A 27,215-nucleotide genomic window follows, 5' to 3' on the forward strand; every position below is an offset into this window, starting at 1 on the left:
TTCTTTATACACCTTGTTTCATCTGAATAATCATGATAAAAGATGAGTTTCTCAAAACTTTATTTCAAATTTGACAACTTTCCACAACATTGTCCATTTCACAAATATTTGTTTCCCATCTTCCATGTCTTTTCTCTCATACAACCTAATCTCTTATTCTTTAATCTCACAGTCAAATAAAACAACAACAAAAAAAAATCATACAAAAATGTAGAAAATATGACTGAGGAACATCAAAAACAAGCATTTGGGATGACAGAATCAGAGCTTCAAGTTTGTTCAAATGTAAATGTCAGTCAGGGGCGAGTAGAAAACCAGTTGTAAGTGCAGAGAGATAAGATTGGAAAAGACTGTCATCGTCACACTTTAAAGCTAGAGATGACTCAAATTTAGAGTACAGTATATGTAAGTAAAGACATGAGACCGAAAACACTTGGGCCCTTCAGATATTAATTTCAAAAACAGTCACCTTGACCATACAAACATTAGAGTGAAAAAAGAACGTTCAGATTTGAACATGAAAACAAAGACTCATGTCTGAACCAAATGTGACGACGTTTAACGGTAGCTCAACTGAAAAACGACAAAAGTTGTGATGGAACTGCTCTCGATCTGAGCACGCAGTGACCTCAAGTTTATCACAAGGCACAAGTGTTTGGATAAACCCATCACTACCATACGATGATTAGTCCATGTCTGGATTCAAGGATGGTAAAAAAAAAAAAAAAAAATGTGTAAGTGAGTCACATTTCATTTCATTCTCATACATATCGTCGGTTGATGTTGTAGCAGGGGTGTTTGTGTGTTTGTGTGTCTGTGTGTCTGCGTGCGTGAGAGCAGCAGGAGGAGGAGGAGTTTAGAGGGCATCTAGCAGACTGTCAATGCGGCTGACGAGCTCCTGTCTCTTGCCGGTCAGAGTCTTCTCGCTCTCAATGTAAGCATCCTTCTTGACTTTACCAGCCACCAGCCTCTCCGCCTCCTGGCAGGAGCGGCACACCAGCTCCTTCACCTGGCCGTCCAGCTTCTGCACCTCTGTGACCTGCAGACACAGAGAGTGGAGTTGACGTTACTGCGCCTCCGGTTAATGGAACTTAACATTTCACTCGCAGCACCCAAATTACTCGCCTTGTCGGCCAAGTCGGAGCCCTCTGCCTTGAGGCGAGCCTGCAGTGAGCTGATTTCGTTGGTGAGAGTGCGGTGGTCGGCCTCCAGAGTCTTCCGGCCGCTGTTCAGCGCCCCCGTGTCGCGGGACTGCTTGTAGCGGTTGACCACCTCGTCCATGTGCCGGTACAGACCGAGGCGCTTGTTAACCAGGGTCAACACCTGCTCTGTGATGGAGGCCACCTTCATACGCACCTCAGCTGCCGGGTCCTGAGCACAGATGAGAGAAGTTAGAACAGATTTAAAACTCACATGAATGAAGTGACAATAACAATTAATATATCGCAATGTTCAGCAGAGCTGCTAATGAGGGGGCATAAGGATAACTGACATAAACCGGGCTGTGTAAAAAAAAAACACGAGTGTTTTCATACCTTTGTAATGGCAAAGTCCAACCGTACATAGATGATGACAGTGAAGAAGAGGATGTAGAAGGCCCCAACAACCAAGAGAGGCTCCTGCAGCATCAGGATCTTATTGAAGTTATAATGAACCTGGTAATCACAAAAGAAGTTTTTCATTCAGATTTGAATACAATTTCACAACTCGTATCACAATCAAACTACATATTAATAAACCGAATAGAAATGATTAAGGTCTGTGCAAAAGTGAGTATGAGACAGATTCTTTAGTTTTTTACATTTACGTCTCTTTTAGGTAACAATAATAGACAGATGACAGGAAATGACGGTAAAGAAATAAAACCAGCATGACAAACATCCCTGGATGCCGTGTTCAATGGTTAATGGAAGTAAATGGCTCTCAAGATTGTTTACTTCACTTTATTACTTTCAGAGTTTCTGAACTACGTTGTCTCAAGGGTTTTACAGATGATTCACAGTTTAACTAACCAACACGATCTAGCTAAAGCTAACATTTGCCTTCCTTATATTAGCTAAGGAGTGTTATCTTGGTGATGGCACACCCTTTCATTTCCAGTGCTGACTCGACATTTCAATAGGCTACCAATATTAAATGTCACAAATGATCTAATGTTAGTTGGTACTAGCACGCAGCAGTGCGACAACAGGGAGATGTTGTAGATATTTTGACATCAATATATAGTTTATTACTTTGACATTCTTTTTGTTTGGATGTGGTGTTGTCTCTTGCCTTTTTGATTTTACTCTTAATACCATCATACCCTTTTGTTTTCACTCGGGGGTTTAGGAGTTTCACCTGGCTAGGTAACTGAACAATATTTAAACATTCCTTCCTATTTTTCTGTGGTTCATCTTACCACAACATCATGGATGTGCTGCTCCACCAGGTTGTTCTTGGTGGCGACCAGCACGGGTCGGCCAAAAGTATCCAGATATGTATAGTGCAGCTGGTTTGGCATGCGATCGATTTTATAAGGTGTATCCACGTGGATGTTTCTGATAGGATAAAGCCGAGAAATGGGAGAAAAACATCAACCACTGCAAATCTCTTCTCGGATGAGTGCGAATTAAATTGCAAACACTTACCTGGCCCCCTCTGGCAGGATGATTTTTACAGTGAGCAAGTCAATGACCTGATCATCATAAACATGGTCAACTAGTCTCATCTTCAGTGCATACTGGTCACCTAGTGCAAAAAAAATGATGCAACATATTAGCACATCCTTGGATTCAGTAATTACAAAGAATGTGTTGATATACAGTTGGAAAGATATGTTCAGATCCTAATGACAGCAAGCATCTGCCCTGCTGAAGGAACCCTTGACACTGGTTTTGTTTCAATTATCGACTTATATCTATCACTAAATGGTTTCTCCTGAGAATTATCGGAAGTCAACTTACCCAGGGTGTAGAGGTACTCGTAGCTTGGCAGATTGTAGCCGATGATGTAGTGGGTCTTCCAGCCTCCAAACAAGGGGAAACGAGGTCGGACCTCCACCTCCACCGAGTCATCCAGAACCTGCAGATGGGAGGTGGAGATGTTGCCAATCTCATCCCTATAGTAAACGTCTTGGGCCGAAGCAGGAAGGATAGTCTGTGGAGGAGAAAGGATGCAGTCGTCGTAGTTATCATCCAACAGTGAAAACAAGGCAGACGATGGTCGTTTGCATCTAGAACAACAAACCTTGAAAGACTTGACAGATGAGATGCCGCTGTCGGACTGCCGCTGGTAATCATAACGTGAAAAGGGGCCTTTCAGGATGGCTCCTGTGTGCCTCAGGTCAATGGTTTCTTCTACAGCAATGTTGCCCCAGTGAGACACCTCAATGGTGCGAGTGATGCCACTGATGGTGAGGAAGGGCGTGTTGTTTTCGTAATGGATCTTCATTGCATCCTGAACAGTAGACACCATACACAACATGAAATGCATTAGCAGCTGTTTTGCAGCTTTACTTGAGGCAAATCGAATCTGTGCAGAGTCGTACCTCGCTGAATGGAGCAACGTCTCGGAAGGGTCCGTACTCAATTATCTCATCGGTCTTGCTGGGGTTGCCCAACTTGGTGTAGCTCTCCACAGTCTTGGAGGCCAGGCGGACACGTGTGGTCTGGCTGCTGGTGGGATACGGGGAGTACATGTAGTGGTTCCCCTGAAAAATCACCAGCTGACGCTCAGCCTGGGTGATGTGTGTGGGGAAGGGCCTCAGGACATGGCTGAAGGTCATCTCCACCTTCGCTTTCAGTTGAGCGCCTGCAGCCAGACTGGAGGGCAGCTGCACTTTGTAAAACTCTCCACTGTTCCAAACAGAGGACAGAGGGGCACACGGGTCAGACACATTTGCATAATAATGTTAATGCTGCAACTGGAAAATATCAGCTTCTCAGGAAAAGCAGTTATGTTTGTGGGAATTTATTTGTGGATTCTTGAAAAGGAGAAAGGTTTTAGCATTTTACATTATATGTGTAAAATGTTGCTGAAATGATTATTTATATTTTGATTGATTGAATAAATCATTTTTGTCCTCTAAGCTAGGAACTGGGGGACAACAGTGTTGGTCTTAGGTTAAAGGTTGGGAAAAAAACGTTTATAAATGACCCCAAGATGTTTCAGTTTGCGACTAACTTAATGAAATTTTGATTCAAATGCACACATTATGCTTTGCTTTCATCAGTTCAGTTGTTTTTATGGGAAAGCTCATTTCTGATCCCTTACCTTTGGCCCTGAATTGTTGTCTGCTGGAGTTCAAGTGTGCCATCCTCCTCTTCATCACCCTTCACCTATAAAATCATCATTTGAGTATATATATATATATATATATTTCTTTAAATAAATACATTTACAAGCGAAACACAAAAGAGTACGGGAGCTTCATACTGCAACAGATAATAATCATGTGTAGTTCATGATGCTGTCTGAAAACTGCGTTATTTAAATTCCATTCAAAGTGAAGGAGGCAGGTCGGTGCGCAGCAACACGGAAGTGAAGCCGCCCAGCGCATACGTGTCATTCAGCCAGAGACGGAGCGGGGAGCCCTGCGGAAGTTAACAATCGCATCCTGAGCAGTTCACAACCAACTCATCTGGTCCAGGATGATTTATTTAACTACATTTCACGGGCTGGTGTGAATCGCTTTCACGTTTTACAACACACCTTGTAACAGTAGCTCCCGTTGGCTAACTGGCTTTTTGACTCCGTGCTTGCAGAGCTACACTGAATGGCGAAGCTAGTAAACTGTGCATCAATACACTGAATGAACACTTTGTGCAGCGATGTGCAATAAACACTTAATACGACAAAACAAAAACAAAAAAATGTGCCTCCCGCAATGCGTTGCAGCGTGTGTGTAGCCTACTGCACGGAAGCTAACGTGCTAACGCTAGCGAGCGGGCTACAGGACTCGGCGGCGTTTCATTCACTGAAGTTTGGCTCACCGAAGCTCCGATGTACGCCAGGTGTGGAGCCAGGTCAGCTTCCACCGCCAACACGAAGCTGTGGACGGCGGAGTTCCCCTGGTTGGACAGCACTATCTCCGCAGTGATCTTGGCCAGATGAGTGCTCAGGTCCACTGTCCTCTTCACGTCCTCGTTCACCAAACCGTCCGCTGAAACCTCCGAGCTCACAGCGGACAGGAGCAGCAGCAGCAGGCGGGCGACCAGAAGGGACGACTTGTGTGTCATGGTTCACGAGAATAGGAGCTGAAATACCGGGGCGAAAGCGGTTAGATTGGAGATAAATGTAGAGCAGCAAAGAAAGGCCGCCGTGCTGCTCTACATCAGAAAGGATGACGCTTCATTCAGTCAGACGTGATGACGTCACGGCGCGCTCTTTGTAACGTGCTTGTGCGTGGCAAGCGCGTGTGAAATCTGACACTAACTTATTTAACATGGGCTTTCAAGAGATATACCCATTCTGACATTTAATGTGAGACCCTTTTCTCTTTGTTATGGCCATTTTTTAACTGTCTGATGACAAAATGTCTGTGAAATGTGAAAAACGCTTGTTATTATTTCCGTCAGACACATAATGGTCTCACGCCGAAATAGCTCAGTTGGGAGAGCGTTAGACTGAAGATCTAAAGGTCCCTGGTTCGATCCCGGGTTTCGGCAGAGGTTGATTTTTTTTTTTTTAAATTATATACCTGACAACAGTACGTCTGTACAGAAACAGCGAATTACATCACGAATACCATCTTTTGAAAACCAATCAAATGTCAGAGTCCATCTTTTGACAGCCAATCACGGCACGAGGTCCATCTTTCTAAAAGCAAATAAAATGCCGGAGCCCATCTTTTCACAACCAAACACGGTGCGAAGTTATTTCTAATGCTGGTTATATTTCTGTGTTCTAGATGTAATGGTGTATAATCTGATTTTATAGGAATACTAGAGTTTGATTTTTATTATATGATTTGTTTTTCATAAATAACAGATAGAATAGCACTCTGCGTTTAAAAGCAATTAATTAATTAATAGTAACAGAATAATGGAAGGAAATATGTATATACCGCATGGTAGAGTATGTTCAGCCATAACCCCATACACATGTGTTACAACTGAATGTACAAGCCTGCTACATACTATTCACAACATGTGACTTGACCACAGTTACTTTACAGTTATGAAAACAACTGACCTGATTATAATTTCATATAGTCATTGGAGATTTTATTTTTAATCCAGTAGATGGCAGCAATGTAACATTTTGGATAGCGAGCGCCACTAAAAACCAATAAGTAGCAGCAGAGACTGATGTTCCAAAATTGTCTGGTTCGATCCTGGGTTTTTACGGGGAGATGAGTCTTTTATACGCTGAAAGAGAGTCATAAGTTGTTATTGAATTGGCCCTGTATTGGTATTCGGTCTAAGACTGGTTTGAAAGAATGACTTTAAAAATGTGACCAGTATCTCTTTAACTAAAGCTCTTTACGACCAAGCAACCAGGATCCAGCGTGTTGACAGCATTGGCTGTTTATTGGAGTCAGATATACCTATCAGACACTAAAGATGTACCCTCTGCACATTGACTGCTGCAGGGCGGTGGCATCATCATACCACTGAGATTTTGAGTGACATTAACGGCACAATTTTACAAAAGCTAGTACAAAAGAAGTGTAAGTGATGGATTTATAATTTTATTTTTTCCACAACATAATATAAATCGAACAATTTAATATGTCGGAAACTGACAAGCAAAGATGATCTGCTTAGAGAGTACAAAAGCTGCCGACGTGGTATGAATTAATGGGAAGCAGAGGAACCAAGGCAAGCAGGTATCCCCCTTAGATAAAGAGCGTCGACATCAGTGGCTGGTGGCTGGGAAAGTCTATATTTATGTTTACCCCGTGGCTCTCTTGCAGGTTATTTTTGGTCAACCCCTAAACTCCTAAAAAGAACAACTCCAGCTGCAACAGGCCTGTGGATGAGAGTATCTGTAGTTCTTCTGCACGTTTATTACTGAACGCTCACAAACGTGTTTTAAGACTATAACAGTCCATAGGAAGAATGTAGTTTAAAACTTGTCTAGTTTTAGCAACAGGATAAAGTAATTTTCTGCTCATCTTTGCAAACATTAGATTAATTTGCTTTTATTGTTTATATCTGTTAAATACGTTACCACGTGATCACGAGATTTTAGCGTTTCCTATTTTCTGAATAAAAGCAGAATTAATTCAGCAGTATAAAACCGTGTGCTGCCTGAGGTTGCGGCCGTGCGTTTAACGGGCTGGACATCAAGACGTCCCTGAAACAACTTTGGTGTTTTTCGGTGCTCGTCAAAGTCCTGGGCGGCAGGGCGTGGCCAGCGCGTGACGTCACCCCCGCCGACGGGGCTTGTTTTGGAGGAAGTGCTCGTTTAGCAACTAGCCCCGTTAGCTCGGCTGGAAAACCAGCGTCACCTGCAGCTGGGCGAAACGGCACCGCATAGTTACACGGAGGGATTTACACGTCGGCGGTGGCAGTGTTGATTTTGATAAGAAGGGTTATCGGAGAGACGAGCAACCAGAGACACTTTAGCTGTCGACGCTTTGAACGTGTTGTTTTGTGACGGCAGACATTTGGAGAGCGCTGTTAGCCCGTCGGCTAGCCTACGCGTTAGCTAACGCTTTTCCAACGGAGGCAGAGGAAAAAAAAACAAAAAAAAGTCCACTTTCGATTTCGTGAGTACTGAAGGATCATCGACCAGGTCGGTTTGTGTTCACTTTTACCGACCATATATCTGAACAGTCCAGCTGTCGTGATCTCAAAGTTTCATATTTGTGAATAAGCCGTGCTCTGCTAACGAAACGTGAGCTCAAAATAAGAAGTGTCACTGATGTGTTGAGATCATTGTGAAGTCGTGAACTCTCCGTTTCGACTCGTGACTGCTCTGAAATTATTTTGTAAATTAACACCGATATTTTCTAATTTATGTTCCATTATTTCCTTGCTCATAACCACCTCGCTGTCTCGCCTTGATCTCCAAAATGTGGTGTTTATTATCCCCTTCCTTTGGCTCGCAAAGGTCTGACGTCATTACTTTCTGCTCCGGTTTATAAAGTCAAACTATTTACACCCAGTTTTGATCTCTTAACTGTGGATGCAGCCGGCCGGTCGTCGTGTTGTGCTCATCGTGCCTGCCGAGTCACGGCTCCGTCGGTCCTGTGTGTTGAAGCCATGTGACCCTGACATGGTGTCATGGGGCACAGATTATCAGAGCCGCACCGACAGCTCGATGCTCATTTCGTTTTCAACTGTGGCCTTCTTCTTACACGCATTTAACATCGAGAGCTGTGTCAGTGTCACCTGTAACTTGTCTCAAGTATACCCTCTCCGAGGTCTGAGCTGATTGAAATTATTATTTAAGTCCCATTAGTCATAGAGTTTGGACTTTGGTCACTCAGCTGTAGGAGGAGGTTATTATTACACTTGCTCAAAGTCAAACATGCTCAGTGATGTCTTTGACCAGGCGTAGGCATGTTTGAGCCATTGTTTTAGTACTGAAACAATACGTACTTCCAATTATCTGGATGATTTATTACCAGAAATATGACGCAAAGGTTTTCATCAATTATTTTTGACCCATTCCTACGTGACACAAGGGGGCATGTTCATGTTTCTTACAGCTTTTGGATTTATATCAGACGTACAGAAATGTGATAGATAATAGGGCCGGGGTATGTTACATGTAAAGGGGAAGGATGGACAATAGCTGACACTCGTATTGCATGCTCATATTTCCTTAAATTTACAATCAAGATGTTGGAAATGTTTTAGTTTGTAGTTGGGACAGAATTTGGTCCATAATGATTCATGTGAAAATCTCTGCCTGCTTAATTTAACAAATACTGACCTCAGATGGGACTTAATCATAATGCATTACAGTAAAGTATTGTAATGATTAACACAATTCATGTATGCATTCAGCGTATTGTGGAGTAACTGTGTGCGCTATTTTTGTTTTCTATTTCTGGAAAAGTCCAGCTTCATAAATCCACAAGAATTGTTACTTGGAAGTGAAACAATACAGTTTATTCAATTGAAGGGTTTGTCAGCTTTATAAATATCACAACATCAGTCCTTTACAGTACAACAAAAAGAACCAGAAGCAGTGACTGAAATAGACGATATCAACTCAGCTCGACAACCTCAACACTGTATTGTTCAACATATTTTTGAAAAAAAATTGTGAATTATTTGCTACAAGAATTGTATTTAGAGTCTCGTGGCACAATGCAGTGTAGCATATTGTTTATTACAGTACTTATCTTTGTTTTCAAAGTACAGGAAAGCCAAGTATAGGAGGCGTTGCACTTGGTCTCATTCTGGGACTCGGCCCTTCTTTGGACGACCTTTATATTCGTGTATTACCTGCTGGTCCACATAAGAAGGGTCATCACTCAGGCAGGGCTGTATCCATCTTGTTAGAGAGATTCTGCTGCGGGCTTTTCTTCAATTGGAGGCGTTCTCCTCTCCTCTAATTTCATTTTTTCTCTTCACAGCTGTGGCACAATGACGTCAAGGAAGAAAGTACTACTCAAAGTCATCATCCTCGGAGACTCCGGGTAAGTGATGTTTAGCAGTGGCTTTTATACAAAACAATAATGGTTCACTCAAATAATAATAATAAAAAAAGAACAGCAAGCAAGGCACCATTTTAAACCTTCTCCAATCAATTCATGGCGGTGGCGTTCTGCTTCCCACTTTTCTTCCCTTCATGTGTGCTGAATCTTGTCCTGTAATATTTGTTTTATAGAGTTGGGAAGACCTCATTGATGAACCAGTATGTGAATAAGAAGTTCAGCAACCAGTACAAAGCCACAATAGGTGCTGATTTTCTGACGAAAGAAGTCATGGTGGATGACAGACTTGTCACAATGCAGGTACTGACGAAATCATGACGACAACAATGTCCTACTATCATATTTATCACTCAAACACAGTTGTCGTATCTGAAACAATCACAGACTGCACTAAAGGGCTAATCAAATGTAGTGATGCTATGAAAACAGATGGATTTATATCTCACTGTAGTAACTGACTGATTGCAAAGAATTTTGCTGGTTTACCACGAGAACATTTTGTGTAACTTGTGCATCCACAAAACTAAGGAGGCTAATGAGCCGGTCAATGCATTTACCCTCGAACATTACGGATGCAAACACTTGGTTACTTTAGTGAAGTTCAAAATCAGAGTCAAGCAAATCTTGAATAACAGATCTGGAAAACGTGTTACTCTTCGCAGAATTACCTTTGTGTACATCCAGGTTTTTACAGATTTATACTCAAATCCCCCCAAAAAACTCAATCAGCAGTGAAAGAAAACTCCAACAGAGTCCCGTCACTCTCTTCTTTTTGGAGCTGTGAATTTGTCTCCTGCGGGGAACCACACATTACACTTTAGTTCCGATCATCCCATAATTAGGATGACTTGGTTAATTTAAACCATGTAAACATTAAAGTCACAGTATTACATCCCTTTATTTACAACGATCAGATTATTTGTAGCCATGTAAACACAGCCTGTCCTTCATAAGGATTATTTCCTCTCTATTCTGTCTCTCAGATCTGGGACACTGCAGGTCAGGAGAGGTTTCAGTCCTTAGGCGTAGCATTTTACCGTGGAGCTGACTGCTGCGTCCTGGTGTTTGATGTGACCGCACCCAACACCTTCAAGACCCTAGACAGCTGGAGGGATGAGTTCTTGATCCAGGCCAGCCCACGAGACCCAGAGAATTTTCCCTTTGTGGTGCTGGGAAACAAGATTGATTTGGAGAACAGACAGGTGGGTTGATATTGTTTAAAATTGCAACGTGTCATTTGTTAGATACCCTCTAATTAGAGATTAGATTGTTGGTTTTTTTTCAGGAAATGTACAGCTGTGGTTAGTCCTTTTTGAGACTAGAATATTTTGAGAATTTTTTTTTAGAGATTGAACTATTTTATGTTTTACCTGATGTTTCCAACATGAACATAAGCTCCTTTGTGTTTCAGGTAACAACCAAGCGAGCACATGCTTGGTGTCAGAGCAAGAATAACATCCCGTATTTCGAAACCAGCGCCAAGGAGGCGATCAATGTGGAGCAGGCCTTCCAGACTATTGCACGCAACGCTCTTAAACAGGTAATGGCGGGTGGTTTGACATAGTCTGGACAATGTTGAGAAATACACTTTTTGAACATGTTTCTGTGAAAGCTGGGAGATGCAGAGCTAGGCACTCACCGTGTTATATTGTCTGATTTTAGGAAACAGAAATGGAGTTGTCCGGCGACTTCCCTGAGGCAATAAAGCTGGACAGGAACGAGCGAGCCAAGCCGTCAGCAGAGACCTGCAGCTGCTGAGGACTCTCCAGATCTTCAGGGGGTTGCCATCGCCCTCACTACCCTGTCTTGCCTTGTCTATATATCCCCTTTCCCATAGCCCACTGTGTTATTCCCTAACGTCCAACATACAAGCAGCATCCCACTCATAGAGTATACTACTACACACAAACATGCTGCACTCACCCCCTTATGTATACAAAATACACATTTTCTATGAAATAGGAGTCTCCTAGCCCAAAGAACACGTAAAAGAAACATTATGGCATTTACTTGTATGCTACTTGTTACTTCCCAGTGTTTCCTCCTACTTTTTCATGGCGGTGGTAGTTTGGGCAAATCTTATTTTTTGGGTTCCATGCTGCTTTCTCACTCAGTTTTGGTTCTAACTGCTCTTATTTGGATACTTTAAGATGTAAATCAAAGCATTAATTTCTATATGTATTTGTGTTTATGATTTCAGTCAGGCAACTTTATTTTCTTATCATAGTTTCAGTAGCAGTAGTACTTTTTTATATATTTTTTTCACAGCCCACCACCACTGCATGAATAATGAAAACACTGCTCCCCCATTTTTACTCATTTGTGTTGTGACTTAAATGAGTTTCACTATCAAAAACACTTGTTACCATCATTCCACTTTACCTCATAAACACCTTAAAAAGTAATTTCCGATACTTAAACGGGGTCGTATGTGAAGGTGCACGTGTGGATCACATCAAAATGCTGCCTGCTGATTCTTGTTGATTGGCATAACTTAAGAATCCAGTTTAAATACATCCAACAAGTTTGTACAGTTTTTTTGTTTTTTGCACTTTGCTGTCATCCTCAGTAACTGAAGACTTGTTGAAATATCTTGGAGCCACAATAAATGAAATTGTAGCTCAGGTTGAGGACATTGAGTGAATACAGACTCAGCTCCTTGATGCAAGTGCTGTTCCTCTGTTGGGGAAATGAAGGTTCGTCTTGTAATCTATGACTCTTGATACAATATTTGACATGAGAATGAACCAAATCAAGACAGCATGTCAATCTACCTGATAGTCTTGGAGAGGAGAGATTTTTCTCAAGTATAAATATCATTCATAACTGAGTACTATTAGCTAGTACATTTCTTTTTACTGTCAACTATTGCAAGACTTTGTATATTTGCAAACCTCAATCATTGTGTGGGGACGGCAAAACAAGCCGTGTTGTAAATCTCCATATCTGACTCTGCCAGTTGCTTGTGTTGGCAAACAATTTAAGTGCTTGACATTTCTTTTAACCAATCAGATCTTTAACTGTCTGTTTGTATTATGTTAAAACTTTGAAATGCATTATAGATTACAAGATAGCATACATACTGTAACTCAAAGACAAAAAAAATGTGTTGGGGGAAGTATTGGCATTCATTATTATTATATTATTAATATGATAAATGCATAGCATCTACATTGTTTCAAAATATCTTTGCGTTTGAAGTAATAAGGGTAATAAAAATCTTGATTAAAGCACACTGGGTTTATGACATTTATTTATGAAATCATGAAACTATCAGGCAGTATCAGTGTAGCACATTTTTACAATAAAGTATTGTTTCTCAGTAAAAGAAAAACGAAACATTCAACCTTTTCCTCATACATTTTGAAATGGTAAAGTAGAATAGATGAGGCCTAAATGATCTTTCAAACGCTGCACTGTTTTCAGTCCCAGTGCACACTGTATTTTCACTTGGTTCTAGGTTTCTTATTGGCTCCCTGAAGCCAATGCTGAAGTGCTCCTGCTGGCTTGCGCACACTCGCCGACTTGCTTTCTTGCTCTTCTTTACTCTCACATGTATCGGACTCCTTCCTCTTTGTAGGGCCAGTGCTCGTCAGCCAGCTCATCATCCTCTTCCTGCTTGCTGTCGGCTTGGGCTCCTGGAAGCCAAAGGTCAAATTAGTCAACTGAGACCTCTGTTCTTGCTCACCGACCGGCACTGTGTGGCTAAATCAACAGTGCGTAATATATCTTATTAAATCTACTACCTTCTTGCTGTTGAGATCCACTGGCTGGAGACAGTCTGGGGAGTTGTTGCGTGAGTTGTTGACTAACGAAGACACGGGGTGAAAAGTCAAAATGTCTTTTGACTGAAGCAGTTTCAGAGCATCTAGAGACTTCACCTCCCCAAAATCAAGCCATCTCCTCACTTCTTCTTCTCCATCCAGGATTGCTGGCATCCTAAAACACAATCGCACACTAATTTACAATTTCAGACACAGACAATAAGAAAAGAGCATGTTATATTTCCCCAACAGCAATCCTTACCTGTTATGGATGCTGTGCAGATTTGGGGATGCGTTCACAGTAATTACACTGTATGTGTAAAGGGGTTCTCCACCACCTGGTGGCGTCCAGCAGTCAAACACTCCAGCCATAGTCAGCAACCTCCATCCAGTCCACTCAGCTGCTGCCTCTCCTCCCTAACCAACACAAAGAGAAGAGGAGCATGCTCAGTTTTTTTTTTTTTTTAAACAACAAATTTCATGAACAAATGTGACAGATTTTGTTAGTATGGTTATCATTTTCCACAGTTCCTAGCCTGGTAGTAACATCAAAACTAAGGCATGAGTTTGTATGCAGCATAAAATTTAGAATGCAAAAGAAACACCTGTTGGACACGTGCACATTTTTGCCTTGGCTCTTCTCTGACACAGGATATTTTCAGCACTGGTAATTTCCCATAACTGCTTTCTTTCTTTGTTCTAGATGAAAGAAATACCAAATTCTTGGCGGGTATACTACTATAGAAAAACCCAATGCAAACCTCTGTCAAACTGGGGGAGGCTTCCCCCGGAGGGCACGCCGTGTCTGAATTCTCCTTATTACGAGCTGAGGTCATGGGGTCGTCCTGATCCTCAATTTTCTCCCAGCTGGGCCCCCGACTCTGAGGGAAGTAGATGAAGAAAGGCTGCTTGGCTTTCTCCTCCCTCTGCCACTCATAAAAACCATCAGCCAGGATGACACAGCGCTGTCCTTTGATCAGAGGATCCTTTGGTGGAGATGACAAATTAATAAGACACTTCTGTGTGCAAATAAAATCACTGGACAATAAGCAAGGGATAAAGCCAGGATAGCTTTTCACAACTGTGTGCACCTTGTATGACTTCTTCTCCAATATATTCTCACTTCGGCAGTTGCTGGTATTGTATTGCATCTTCCTTGGATCGTTCTCCTTGAACCATGCAGGAATCAGACCCCAGCGCATGGAGGCCAGCACACACTCATCCACAGGAGCATTCTGAAGACACATGTTATATGAGCACCTACACTATATAAAGACACTCTGCAAAAAGGCAGGACAGAGGCTTATGTTGTTTTTATGTTGTTACGACTGAGAGAATTGTTTTGGAGGATGTTGGTTCTTTTAGCTTGAGTTGTATATGTCATAATTGAAGGTCACGGAACATAACATAAAAGAAGCACTATTTCCAATTAGTCCAAAACCCGATATAAGGGTTATCAATTCATTTCAGTTTAGTATCCATTACTTTTAACACTTTTTTTTTCTTCACCTGAAACCGTTTGAATGTCACTCTGGCGCGGAGGGATCCACTTCCTCAGCTTACTTTTTGATAAAGTGAGTTTGCCTTTCAGCAAAGGTTAAGTAACGTCGAACACACTGTGTGCAGTGTCAGCTGAAGTTACCTTGTCAAAATGCCTGTGGGACAGCAGGACCGGACTCATGGACTGAGGGCTCTTGTTGTAAGAGGGTCGGTATTTGTCCGCGTCCCCATCCCTCCAGCGGGGCTGTCTCCGCAGTCCCCCTCGGTTTCTGTAGGAGCAGGCTCGACTCACCTCGTCAGGAGCCAGAGTGCACGCAGTTCTTCCGCACATTTCAACAGGCCGAAACGGAAAGCTTCCCCGCCACCTGAGACACAAGTCCAATAAAGATTCAATTAAGAGATGCGTCTACATTATTAGCACGTTAGCTTGACTAACGTTAAAACATTTTTTTTAAATCTGGCTTTAAAGACACCATTTAGAAACACGGCTTGGCTCACCAGTTTACCTGCGTCGTGATGTCTAACGCAAAGTTGCACTGATTGCCTCCGATGTTATGAGTGTTTGAGTCTTATGTACAGTCTGTGGATTTAGTGCGGCGCGGGGACTTGACTGGGCACGAGCCGTGAAGTGACGTACCATGACGTACAGACGCCTCCCCCCCTCCCCCCCTCCCCCGTGCGCCGGAGCCAAGATGGCGGTAGAACAGAGAATATTCAAAATACAAAAGAATTGATTAAAAAAAAAAAAAAAATCACACAATATTATTGGATTGGAGAAAAATAAGTGTAAGAATAGAAAAAAAAACACATTTTATACATAATCTTGTATTCCGCGAAATAACGTCTCCACCGACACAAAGAAGAAGAGTCTGTTTAATGCTCGCATGGTATTGATCATCTATATGAAGGAAAACAATACCGTTTCGTTTTTTAAGGTTTTGCAGCCCTCACATCGAAAAATATCAGGGGGAACACTCTCATGAGGTGATTGGTGGAGGATAAGGTTAAAAGAAACTGAGAAAATTAAAACTGCAAATCAGCCGGCCGGCACTAAAGATACACCTGCGGACCTCAACAGGTGAGACGAACAAAACTGTGACGTCAGCGCTCGGAATGAAATGCTCTATTTCTATTGGACAAACTGCAGAGACGCCATCAATACCAACAACTTACATCTACATAGACATACATCATCTCTGTCCACTGTGTCGAGGACTACAGGAGGACAGCATGTGCCAGTCTTCAGAAGTAGGCTACATCGTGGAGAGGGATCAGGGTTTTCAGGGAGAGGGAACAAGCCACAACATTCAGGCTGTTCAGGCTGGCCCATCTCTCACATGACTGTAGCTCTGTGAAAAGATCATTTTCTTGTCCAAAATTAAGGTAATAGGAAAACAGGTAAACCTCGGTCTCCACCAGCGGTCCTTTCCCAAATGATCATACCCAAAGTATGTCAGGAGTTCCTGGAGAGTTAGAAGCAGTGACATAGACACAAGCGTGGGAACACCGCAGACTCTTACAAATGAAGAGTGGGAAGAATTTCTGGACAGTTACTACTTTGTTGTTCATTGAGTCTGCCTCTGCATGTGAGAGAGTCATAGAGGAAATTTGGCAGACTTGAGTAACTCACTGCCGCCTCGCTCAGTAGTGGAGCACAAATCGAGCGGAGTGATCATTCTGTGACCCGCTGCAAGGCCATGCTGCAGAGGCCGGGGGAAGTCAGGCCACAGCTGGACATAGATGGATGCATAACATCTGGATCATCAAACTGAGCCAAGTCCAGGGGCAGAGGTTAGAAGTCAGACACAATCCGACAGTTTACACAATATTTGACAAAGTCCAATATTGATGACCTGTTTCCTCCTGTCTTTGAGGTGTCTAATACGTCGAGCGTCTAGATAAGATCCTCAGGCTGGTGGACGGAGATCCAACCTTTGTCAAAGAGAGCAAGTGGGTGGTGCAGAAGTTCTTGGAGCTGGAGCTGCTGGTCCACGGCACAATGTTTGATGTGTGCCAGTGGTGTCTGGTCACCGACTGGGACTCTCTGACTGCATGGTTCTATAAAAATTGTTTCCACACCACCTTATTCACTACATACTTTGGACTGGTAAGATGGTAAGAGGGGGAATAAAGGAAAAAAAGCAGATATGAAACCAGATTAACATTGAAATAGAAAAACAGGAAGTGAGAGACAGAAAAAGGCAACATTTTTTGCATGTCATTTTAGGAGGGAGATCTGATTTTACATCAGTGCATGAATTGACCAGCTGCTTCTCCTCTGGGTATATTTAAATCTGTGTAACTGCTGTGTTGCACATCTGCTACGACAAAAGTCAAATCAATTCAAAAGACAAAAGCTGCCTCTGAAACATCTCCTCATCCATTCATATCCTGCAAGTGCTTCAACTGAGACTTGAGAGAACTATTTATCTTAAGATTCTGATGAGTAAATGCTCAACAAGTATTATTGAAGTAATATTAGAAAGTGGGGGAAAGACTACAAACAATGGGGGCTGGTAAAGGAAGAATTATATTGAGCTTTGTCAGGAGGCTTTAAATTGTATTATCTGGGCATTGTGGTTTGGCTAGCTATACAAATGTCATAGACCCTGTACACACTTTGCTTCATGATCCAAGCTGATGCATCCTATTGTGATTGGATAACAAGTGCTCTGCCAAAAGTACCGGTGTGAACGCACCCAGGATACTTTAAGATCCGATCAGCCACTTTCGGAGGTGGTCTGGGACGCATGTGGCCACATTCTTCTATCAGTGTGTTCACGATGTGTCCTCAATCCGTCCTGGGCCACATTGGACAACTGTCTATGCTGCTGCTGTCCTCTGAATGAGCAATACAAATAAATACAGCTCATGTTCGTATCCGTCAACTTGCTTGTCGAGGGTTTCACGATAAAAGCCCCCTGCACTCTTCGTCTACTGAGGTTCTCCAACTGTTCTGAGCCAAAACACCGGGGTGCTGCTAAAAAGAAGGGTTCTGCCCTAGATGTCAGTAAAGAGTGCAGTGACTCAGCTCAAAAACATCAGTGAAGTCTTGCCACCTCCTGAACCACCTGTGCCCCTTAAAACCTTCACACTTCCACCTTCCAATGAGAGTGGACAAGTCCATCCACCTACCTGTTACTGACCTGTCACATTTTGCGCTGCAGGATCAAATTTGTGCTGAGAGGAAGTCTAACTGCACTGACGGTACCGAGAGAGAGAGAGAGAGAGAGAGAGAGAGAGAGAGAGAGAGAGAGAGAGAGAGAGAGAGAGTATGGCTCCAAAAACGTCCAGAAAAGCTTCTACCAGCTCCTCTAGTGCCCCAAAAAATATTCAAATGAAGGTTTGCTGAGCAAAGCAATAACACACTCCTTCAGTTTTAAATGTCCTTTTTGCAGGGTTTCTTGGCCTACCTCATGATAACACCTGAATTATAATGTATAGCCACATGTCTCTAAATCACTTTCTTAAAACCCACAATACAGCTTTCTGGCAGGAAAACATGTAATGAGATATGTGTCAAAATCCAAACAGCACCAAATAACAATATTTAGTGATAAAAGTAGAGACTAAATACTAATGTCACTTAATTGTAAGAATGTCAGTGAAGACGTCATTGTGGTTTGTATGGGGTATAATGCACGGGAGGGGATCATGAGCTCAGGGCAAACATTTAGAAGGCAAATAATACAAGAATTTGCATTATGAAAATGAAGAATCCCATCAGTTGAGGAAAACGGAGATTTTTCGAGAAAAAAAAAAAACAGCTGTTAGTGCAGCAGATGACAGAGCTGTCCTGAAATCTGATAACACTGCTGACCATCATAGAAAAACAAACATAAGGATAAACACAAGAAGCAACTGTATGACACGAGGAGAGTAAGTAGACCTGGACATTTTTCATTCTTTAGTTTATGTATTCATTATAGCTCATGTTGTATACCAGAAACAGAAAGTAAACACTCTCATTCGCAGAGCCCTCCCTCAATAACAGAAAGTGAACAGTAGGTGGCGATCATTCCCAGCTGAGGCGGTGACGCACTCTTCCACGCGAAGAAGAGACGACGCGACAGCAGCCGAGCACTTTCCTACTTTGAGACAGAGCTAAGAAATGGCGGCGTCCGTGTGCCGAGTTGGGAGTACCGTGGGTAAAGCCCTCGCCAAATCCCGCAGTGTAAGTATATATTAAATGGCTCAGCAAGAAGACTTTCTGTGACGTGAAATGCCCCCCTGTCTCTGAGCAACCAGCGAGCCGTCCGCCGTACTGGAACTACGCGGGGTTAGCATTAGTTAGCTGAGCAGTGAACGCAAGGTCAATCACCAAATCAAGCAGTGCGCCGTAAAACAACCATTTAACAACTAACCGTTCAGTTTTATACGTGTGTTATTCAGATAAGCTGGTGGTTGTTTCGGTCGTCTTCGGGCAGCCGTGATGTTTTCCTTGTTCCACTGTGTACTTTTGCTTTCACGCTAAACGACCTACAGCGGCGTGTTAAAACCATTCAAAACAGTCTGATCCGGACACACTGTCAGTCCCCTGTTACTCAGTTAAGTCCCCTGTTACCCAGTTAAGTCCCCTGTTACCCAGTTAAGTCCCCTGTTACCCAGTTAAGTCCCCTGTTACCCAGTTAAGTCCCCTGTTACCCAGTTACTGCACCCAGCTTCCTCTCTCTGGACCCCGTGACCAGAGGTCATGCCTTTGATTCAGGGTGTGCTGCTATTTAAAAAATAAAAATAAAAAAAGGATTGCCATGTCGTAGGCTATAAGGGACATAAGATGCCTGATTGTTTTCAATCAAGTCGGAACAGAATGAAACAGTAAATCAAATAACATATCTTGCTTGTAAGAATATAAACAGTCATTTGAATTGAGCAGCAGTCTGCAACAAAAAAACATGAATCTTTCAACTTTTACTGGTACAGTGCAATAAATGTATATTACATGTCTTCATATTACAAAAATGAAAAAAAAAATATGAAAGTGGTTGTAACAGTAATTTTAAATGTACAAAATAAAAAAATAAATAAAAGATTTTAATCTGTCCCCTCTTAGCCCATCCTGCTGTCTCTGCGGCGTGGACAGGCCTCAGTCAGCTACGCCCAGAGCCTGGTGGGAGCCCCTGAAACCAGTCTTACTGCCCTGGATAATGGTTTGAGGGTTGCGTCTGAGGAGACTGGACATGCTACATGCACCGTAAGAGCACATTAATAGGCTATTTTTCTTTTTAAACTATGACTGATGACATTTTAATACCACTCATTTGCACTTCAAACATTTCTCTTCCCTGTCACAGGTTGGACTGTGGATCAGTGCCGGCAGTCGCTATGAGAGTGAGAAGAACAATGGGGCAGGCTTTTTCCTGGAGCACATGGCTTTTAAGGTATGCTTCAAGACCCTAAATCTCATGCAGGGCATTTCGTCAACTTAACCTGAATGTTATTAGGATATATATTTAAAAGTTCCAAATGTTGGCATTATACAGTTCCTTCCATTCACATCTCTTCTCACCCTGCAGGGAACCAAGAAGCATCCTCAAACAGCTCTGGAGCAGCAGGTGGAATCTATGGGTGCTCACCTGAGCGCCTACACCTCCCGGGAACATACTGCATACTACATGAAGACCCTGGCCAAAGACCTGCCTAAAGGTGAGAAGAAGTTCTGAGAAGAAGTGAAATGAACTGATTATTATCCAGTTTTGATAATAATCTGGCTTCAAAGACATCCATGTCAACAAAAATGTATTTGTTTTTCTACGATGAAATCAGTCACACAATCATGCACAACACATTTGCATTCTGTCGCACAGTCCGAAATACTTGGCTTTACACTGTAGGGGTTGGTAATTAATATTTTTCCAAAGTGTTGGCATGTTGGCGTTTTAGTTGTGAACAACTATATTTCCTGTGTTTCCCAGCCGTGGAGCTGCTGTCAGAGGTTGTGCAGAACTGCTCGCTGAATGAGGCAGATATCGAGCAGCAGAGGGGCGTGGTGCTGCGTGAGCTCGAGGAAGTTGAGGGCAACCTGCAGGAAGTCTGCCTGGACCTGCTGCATGCCACAGCCTTCCAGGGCACTCCTCTGGGGCACAGTGTGCTGGGCCCCTCCAGCAGTGCCAGGTAGGAGGACTTGCATTCAGATCAATCACTGCCTCAGACCTGCTTTCGTCAAAAGCAAACTACTGCTAAAGCAGTGCAATACGGTAATGGTAATAGTTATTGTTTAACATTACGGCAAAAATGTCTGAATTAATGCTGATCCTCACATTCAACGCTTGCAGGAGTCTGACCCGCCATGACTTAGTGGACTACATCAACAGCCACTATAAAGCCCCTCGCATGGTGCTGGCTGCTGCTGGAGGTAAGTCCTCTTCCTCCTGATAAACAGTGTGAGGCGTCACTCAGGCAGCCTGGGCTTCTACCTTTCCTGGAATGGCTTAGTTTTGATCTGATGTGCTTCCACTACAGGTGTGAACCATGAGGAGCTGCTTGGTTTGGCCAAAACTCACTTCAGCGGAGTGTCTTTTGAATACGAGGGAGATGCCGTCCCTGTGTTATCACCATGCCGTTTCACTGGCAGTGAGGTGAGATTGTGTGTGTGTGTGTGTGTGTGTGTGTGTGTGTGTGTGTGTGTGTGTGTGTGTGTGTGTGTGTGTGTGTGTAAATTGTTAATATGAACTACGGGGAGGTTTACACTAGGCTTTAGTGTGAGATATGGCCGTATGGATTTCAGTTTTAAATGGATAACCAGATGATTGTGAAGTGAACCAACTTCTATTTCAGAGTAGAAATTGCCATTTAAGCAAAAATACAGTTCCATATTCACTGGGAACTCTTAGACTATTGCGACCACTGCACACTCACGCAAACAAAGACAGAAACCAATTCACTCACAGTGTAAACTCAGGCTTCAAACTTCTAAAATGATCCTTTGACTGAGCTGATGAGAGACATGTATTTAGCTATAATCTTTAAGATGAGGGCTGTTTGCTGCACATCTTTCATCAAACTTACCTTGCTTGGTGGCAAAGGTTATCATTGATTGTTGATCGAAAGATAGATTGTCTGCCCAGTGGTATTCTCTGAAATGACTGTTCATAGCTTTGGTAGATTTATTAGTTTAACCTGAAAGAGTTTAAACCGCACCTCATTTTTTTGGTCAATTTTTTATTTTTACATTTTTTTTTTATGGAAAAAGTACCTCACAGAACTTTTTGACAGCTGGAGTCGTCTTTAATTGGTTTTCCTATTTGTACTCTGGCATCTAATCTCTCAGCACCACACATGTTTTAGTGGGGGCAGTAAACATGTTCTTTTTCTCTTTGGTTGATTAATGGTGGTTGGTGACCGCATGTGTATGGATATTGTGTTCTCAGTCATGGTAAATTGTTGTCCTTTCCCCCTTGTGCCTCTCTTCAGATCCGTATGCGTGATGATGCTTTGCCTCTGGCGCACATCGCCATCGCTGTGGAGGGTGCTAGTGCTGCCAGTCCAGACATCGTGCCCCTCATGGTGGCCAACTCCATCATCGGCAGCTATGACCTCACCTACGGTGGTGGAAAGGTTGGAGGAAATTAAATATTCTCTTTCCACTGTTGTGTTTTTGGTCATGATGCTTAGGAAAAGCAGCAATGATGAAACTGTCACAGTGATATGTCCAAAAATTAAATCATCCCCTTTTAAGCTTTGCCCACTCGAGGTTTTTGATTTCTTGAGTGGCCATTATGGAGGGGTAGAACATGGTTCTCTGTAAACATGGGTCAGGGCTCTCACCCCTGCCTCCGGACCTGTCAGGAGGAACACAACATATAATACAGTACCTAGCAGCTGCTGAAAGACAGGTTTAGCCATTAAGCTCCCATTTCAGGTGTAATATTTAATCTTGAATAATTGGTTTTAAAGTACAATTCTGTTTAGTTATGTAGTTTTTTCATGCTGTTTGTTTGGATTATGGTGAAACACTACTATTGGCAAATTTGTGTGCTTCCTGACTCTATAATTCTTAATAACAGTGGCTGCAGTGTCATTCGAGGCTGACAAGTTTCTATTGTTATTTGAGACTTGAATCCAGAAAGGAGATTGTGTTATAGAGATTAAGCAGACATAGTGCTGAACTTGAAATATTTTTGAAGGTCAGGCCAGACATGGGTAATAAATAAAATATTTTTTATCAAGTTTGTCAAAATACTGAAGAACAGTAGGAGAACAAGTCGTTTCCTTCTTGTCGTGTGCAGCACCTGAGCAGCCGTTTGGCTCGTCTGGCAGTGGAGGAAAACCTGTGTCACAGCTTCCAGGCCTTCCACTCCTCCTACAGCGACACCGGCCTGCTGGGCATCCACTTTGTGACCGATAAGGACCACATCGATGACATGATGCACTGGTCCCAGAACGCCTGGTCAGTAATGTCGCCAGGATAAAGACACATACTGGACATGGAGGACATGTGGTACCCCAGTTAATTTGAAGTTGACATGTTTACTCTGTTTGTTTGTTGTGCGTCTTAAGGATGAACCTGTGCACCACAGTCACAGAAAGTGATGTAGCCAGAGGCAAGAATGCTCTGAAGGCCAGCCTGGTTGGACAGCTCAATGGTACGTAATGTGTCTGTGCTGCATCCCTGCAATCTTACATACACAACACTCATGAATTACAAGCTAACGTGCATGTTTTGTCTTCAAGGGACAACACCAATTTGTGATGACATCGGCAGACATATCCTGAACTATGGGCGGCGTATTCCTCTGGCAGAGTGGGACGCCCGGATCGATGTAAGGACACTCTGCCTGTACAACTGACAGAAAAACAGCGGGAGACTTTCTGCCTTCACAGCATGAGGCAGTGCCTTTTCAAAACTGTCTAAAAGTCTTCGAATCTGTCTCCACAATAAAAGTTCTGACCTACTCCACGTCTCTCCTTTCAGGCTGTGACTCCCAGGATGGTGCGCGACATCTGCTCCAAATACATCTATGATAAGTGTCCTGCTGTGGCAGGTGTTGGTGAGTTCTACTCTGCTTTCAGTTCCTTTTGCAGCACGGTCAGGACCCACACTGTGGGGGTTTTCTCTAATGTGTCCCTCCTGCTTGTCCCCTCCAGGCCCCATCGAGCAGTTACCCGACTACAACAGAATGCGCAGTGCCATGTACTGGCTCAGGTTTTAAGATAAATTGTGGCGTTGCTCCATGTGTCCCACATTTGCTCCTCATCTTCTTCAATCGTACTTCACCTTCGTCCCGTCATTGCTGCAAGAGTGAACACCTGAGGATTGTCTGCACGGTAGTGCGACAGCACAGGCAGCCTTCCATCCTCTCTCTGCTCCCTCTTTAATCCTTCCCTCATTGATTTTAGTTGGTCATCACGGGGGCAACCAGTCTGCACAATATTAGTCTTGAAATTACACTCTGGTTATATATTGATTGTACTAAACAGGTACTCATCACCTGATCCCGACCCTAGAGGGGAGTGGGGAGAGGACGGACTTGAATATTAAAACGTCATCTAAGTGACACGATACAGCCAATACTGAATACAACCAGCATGGAGCTAGAGTTATATTTATAATTTGTCTGTCCACTATTGTACATAAAAGAAGCTGTCATTCCGACAAAAATAAAAAACTAAAACATTTGTGGAGTGCTTTATCCCATTCATACATGGTGGGTCATTTTTCAAAACATCAAATACAAATTAAAACTGCAAGCAGTGATGTATGAGCCCTCGCACTCCCGTGCGCCTCCTCCCCGAAGCCATCTCCCCGAGGTGCAGCGCGCGAGGGACCGCATATCCCCGCTTAAAGTTGCTATTTTTGTCTCGTTTCCTGTCTCCAGCAGGGGGCACGGGCGAGCCGTTTGGCCACGCCCACTCGCAAAACACATCAGATGTATCATCTCACCACGCCGGATGTATGTAACATGTTTCATGAAAATCCAAACCCACATGGCCCTGTGTGAAAAGTGTTTGCCCCCTAAACCTAATAACTGGTTGGGCCACCCTTAGCAGCAACAACTGCAATCAAGCGTTTGCGATAACTTGCAATGAGTCTTTTACAGCTGTGGAAGAATGTTGGCCCACTCATCTTTGCAAAGTTGTTGTAATTCAGCCACATTGGAGGGTTTTCCAGCACCAACCTCCTTTTTAAGGTCATGCCACAGCATCTCAATAGGATTCAGGTCAGGACTTTGACTAGGCCACTCCAAAGTCTTCATTTTGTTTTTCTTCAGCCATTCAGAGGTGGACTTGCTGGTGTGTTTTGGATCATTGTCCTGCTGCAGAACCCAAGTTGGCTTCAGCTTGAGGTCACGAACAGATGGCCGGACATTCTCCTTCAGGATTTGTTGGTAGACAGTAGAATTCATGGTTCCATTTATCACAGCAAGTCTTCCAGGTCCTGAAGCAGCAAAACAGCCCCAGACCATCACACTACCACCACCATATTTTACTGTTGGTATGATGTTCTTTTTCTGAAATGCGGTGTTACTTTTACGCCAGATGTAACGGGACACACACCTTCCAAAAAGTTCAACTTTTGTCTCGTCAGTCCACAGTATTTTCCCAAAAGTCTTGGGGATCATCAAGATGTTTTCTGGCAAAAATGAGACGAGCCTTAATGTTCTTTTTGCTCAGCGGTGGTTTTCGTCTTGGAACTCTGCCATGCAGGCCATTTTTGTCCAGTCTCTTTCTTATGGTGGAGTCATGAACACTGACCTTAACTGAGGCAAGTGAAGCCTGCAGTTCTTTGGATGTTGTTGTGGGGTCTTTTGTGACCTCTCGGATGAGTTGTTGCTGCGCTCTCGGGGTAATTTTGGTCGGCCGGCCACTCCTGGGAAGGTTCACCGCTGTTCCATGTTTTCTCCATTTGTGGATAATGGCTCTCACTGTGGTTCGCTGGAGTCCCAAAGCTTTAGAAATGGCTTTATAACCTTTTTCAGACTGATAGATCTCAATTACTCTCTTTCTCATTTGTTCCTGAATTTCTTTGGATCTCGGCATGATGTCTATCTTTTGAGGATCTTTTGGTCTACTTCACTTTGTCAGGCAGGTCCTATTTAAGTGATTTCTTGATTGAGAACAGGTGTGGCAGTAATCAGGCCTGGGTGTGGCTAGAGAAATGGAACTCGGGTGTGATAAACCACAGTTAAGTTATGTTTTAACAGGAGGGGGCAAACACTTTTTCACACAGGGCCATGTGGGTTTGGATTGTTTTTCCCCCTTAATAATAAAAACCTTCATTTAAAAACTTCATTTTGTGTTTACTTGTGTTATCTTTGACTAATATTTAAATTTGTTTGATGATCTGAAACATTTAAGTTTGACAGACATGCAAAAAAATTGGAAATCATGATTTATTTCAAGTGGGTCTGTTACTGTTTCATGGAACTTTAGAGGTGAATTTTTTTTCTGCTGAAGCTGTTTGTGGCCTTGATTCTGAAAGAAAATAAACAGCAGGGATGAATTAAGAGATTGGTTTTATTCAAATTCACAAATCACTGGTGTTGTGGTCACGTGACATGTGACTACCCATGTGACATCACATGTGATGTCACAATTGCTTTTGTTTACGATCAAAGGATTCTAGTAGACCACTCCCACTTGTCACACCCACTTTCCATGTACTTTCAGAAGGAGCAGACAGTCAGAACACACCAATCATCAGCACACACACACATCAGACAGTATTTGAGACTCAAGAACAGTGGAAAGTGACTTAAACAAGTAGCGAACAACTAACCAGGAGAGAACTGATTGTATTAGAAGCAGAAATGGAACAAATCCAGAATCAGATCCAAAGTAAATCAATTGTAACTGAGGAGCACCTTCGCCTACACTTTGACCAGGTAATCGAGGCTATGACAAAGAAGCTGAGGGACCTTGCAGATGCTATTTCTGAGGGAAGCAACAAAACCAATGAGATGGACACAGAGCCCTCCACCGGAGATCAGGGCGAGGTCCAGCCCCAAAACCCTGCTGCTCCCGCTTCTGTTCAGCCAACACCGCCTCCAAGCATTTCTGAGGTGGACTATCTGAAACAGAAGGTGGAGAACCATAAAAGAGTCCTGGACAGGACCAATGACCGTCTACAGCAGGGGCACAGGATGAAAGAAATGGCAGAGCGCAAACGACACTACAACCGGAAAAAGCTGTGCATGGTGGAGAAACAACTGCAGGAGGAGCAACACCTGAGACTCCGCAGTGAGCAGGAGCTGAGGAGGCACAAAGACATCGTTGAAGGTTTGACTCGCTCCTCCAAAGCTGACAGTCCGGCTGAGTCCAGCGTCACAAGGAGAAGCAAAGAGGAACTTGTGTGTGCACTTCAGATGGAAAAGGTTAGCGCTGACGTCCTCGAGAGGGAGATTAAGAGCATC

At 43.1% G+C, this 27,215-nt stretch overlaps 4 protein-coding genes and 1 non-coding gene across 7 annotated transcripts; 3 read left to right on the forward strand and 2 right to left on the reverse strand.

Annotated features, from left to right (window-relative positions):
- Nucleotides 1-43: 43 nt before the first annotated feature.
- Nucleotides 44-5,332, reverse strand: rpn1 (ribophorin I). Its single transcript, XM_069150671.1, has 10 exons — nucleotides 4,974-5,332; nucleotides 4,255-4,319; nucleotides 3,530-3,836; nucleotides 3,229-3,438; nucleotides 2,946-3,138; nucleotides 2,631-2,730; nucleotides 2,402-2,540; nucleotides 1,536-1,655; nucleotides 1,126-1,371; nucleotides 44-1,039 (listed from the first exon to the last, which is right to left on the reverse strand). The coding sequence occupies exons 1-10, from the start codon at nucleotides 5,217-5,219 to the stop codon at nucleotides 857-859; spliced, it is 1,809 nt and encodes a 602-aa protein (XP_069006772.1). The 5' UTR covers nucleotides 5,220-5,332; the 3' UTR covers nucleotides 44-856.
- A 243-nt stretch (nucleotides 5,333-5,575) lies between these two features.
- On the forward strand, nucleotides 5,576-5,648 carry trnaf-gaa (transfer RNA phenylalanine (anticodon GAA)). Its single transcript has one exon. It is a non-coding gene; the product is annotated as a tRNA-Phe (tRNA).
- A 1,724-nt stretch (nucleotides 5,649-7,372) lies between these two features.
- Nucleotides 7,373-12,828, forward strand: LOC138199116 (ras-related protein rab7-like). Its single transcript, XM_069151089.1, has 6 exons — nucleotides 7,373-7,722; nucleotides 9,518-9,580; nucleotides 9,772-9,898; nucleotides 10,582-10,800; nucleotides 11,010-11,138; nucleotides 11,261-12,828. The coding sequence occupies exons 2-6, from the start codon at nucleotides 9,528-9,530 to the stop codon at nucleotides 11,354-11,356; spliced, it is 624 nt and encodes a 207-aa protein (XP_069007190.1). The 5' UTR covers nucleotides 7,373-7,722; nucleotides 9,518-9,527; the 3' UTR covers nucleotides 11,357-12,828.
- A 5-nt stretch (nucleotides 12,829-12,833) lies between these two features.
- On the reverse strand, nucleotides 12,834-15,473 carry hmces (5-hydroxymethylcytosine binding, ES cell specific). 3 transcript variants are annotated; one of them, XM_069150892.1, is made up of 7 exons: nucleotides 15,369-15,473; nucleotides 15,005-15,227; nucleotides 14,454-14,597; nucleotides 14,124-14,348; nucleotides 13,625-13,779; nucleotides 13,345-13,537; nucleotides 12,834-13,236 (listed from the first exon to the last, which is right to left on the reverse strand). In XM_069150892.1, the coding sequence occupies exons 2-7, from the start codon at nucleotides 15,191-15,193 to the stop codon at nucleotides 13,045-13,047; spliced, it is 1,098 nt and encodes a 365-aa protein (XP_069006993.1). In that variant the 5' UTR covers nucleotides 15,194-15,227; nucleotides 15,369-15,473; the 3' UTR covers nucleotides 12,834-13,044. The 3 variants fall into 3 exon arrangements, with proteins under 3 accessions (XP_069006993.1, XP_069006907.1, XP_069007078.1); XM_069150806.1 differs by having other exon boundaries at nucleotides 15,361-15,473; XM_069150977.1 differs by lacking the exon at nucleotides 14,454-14,597 and having other exon boundaries at nucleotides 15,361-15,473.
- Nucleotides 15,474-18,913: 3,440 nt separating this feature from the next.
- On the forward strand, nucleotides 18,914-26,094 carry uqcrc1 (ubiquinol-cytochrome c reductase core protein 1). The gene is made up of 13 exons (XM_069151182.1): nucleotides 18,914-19,036; nucleotides 19,916-20,056; nucleotides 20,157-20,243; nucleotides 20,379-20,508; nucleotides 20,778-20,976; nucleotides 21,138-21,217; nucleotides 21,325-21,440; nucleotides 22,276-22,419; nucleotides 23,091-23,251; nucleotides 23,362-23,447; nucleotides 23,536-23,624; nucleotides 23,777-23,852; nucleotides 23,950-26,094. The coding sequence occupies exons 1-13, from the start codon at nucleotides 18,974-18,976 to the stop codon at nucleotides 24,012-24,014; spliced, it is 1,437 nt and encodes a 478-aa protein (XP_069007283.1). The 5' UTR covers nucleotides 18,914-18,973; the 3' UTR covers nucleotides 24,015-26,094.
- The last annotated feature ends 1,121 nt before the right edge of the window (nucleotides 26,095-27,215 follow it).

The sequence above is a fragment of the Embiotoca jacksoni genome, unplaced genomic scaffold (assembly GCF_022577435.1).
Source record: "Embiotoca jacksoni isolate LCO1_2020_lvr unplaced genomic scaffold, fEmbJac1.0.p SCAF_1, whole genome shotgun sequence".
NCBI lineage: Eukaryota > Metazoa > Chordata > Actinopteri > Embiotocidae > Embiotoca > Embiotoca jacksoni.

Coding starts and splice junctions, on each gene's coding strand:
- uqcrc1 (XM_069151182.1), top strand. CDS start 18,974: ATGGCGGCGTCCGTGTGCCGAGTTGGGAGTACCGTGGGTAAAGCCCTC. Junction 20,509..20,777: donor GGCCAAAGACCTGCCTAAAG/GTGAGAAGAAGT, acceptor TGTGTTTCCCAG/CCGTGGAGCTGCTGTCAGAG. Junction 22,420..23,090: donor TCACCTACGGTGGTGGAAAG/GTTGGAGGAAAT, acceptor TGTCGTGTGCAG/CACCTGAGCAGCCGTTTGGC.
- rpn1 (XM_069150671.1), bottom strand. CDS start 5,219: ATGACACACAAGTCGTCCCTTCTGGTCGCCCGCCTGCTGCTGCTGCTC. Junction 2,541..2,630: donor ATCCTGCCAGAGGGGGCCAG/GTAAGTGTTTGC, acceptor TTATCCTATCAG/AAACATCCACGTGGATACAC. Junction 1,656..2,401: donor AGCACATCCATGATGTTGTG/GTAAGATGAACC, acceptor TGTGATTACCAG/GTTCATTATAACTTCAATAA.
- LOC138199116 (XM_069151089.1), top strand. CDS start 9,528: ATGACGTCAAGGAAGAAAGTACTACTCAAAGTCATCATCCTCGGAGAC. Junction 10,801..11,009: donor TTGATTTGGAGAACAGACAG/GTGGGTTGATAT, acceptor TTTGTGTTTCAG/GTAACAACCAAGCGAGCACA. Junction 11,139..11,260: donor CACGCAACGCTCTTAAACAG/GTAATGGCGGGT, acceptor GTCTGATTTTAG/GAAACAGAAATGGAGTTGTC.
- hmces (XM_069150892.1), bottom strand. CDS start 15,193: ATGTGCGGAAGAACTGCGTGCACTCTGGCTCCTGACGAGGTGAGTCGA. Junction 14,349..14,453: donor TGGAGAAGAAGTCATACAAG/GTGCACACAGTT, acceptor TCTCCACCAAAG/GATCCTCTGATCAAAGGACA. Junction 13,538..13,624: donor CTGCACAGCATCCATAACAG/GTAAGGATTGCT, acceptor ATTGTGTTTTAG/GATGCCAGCAATCCTGGATG.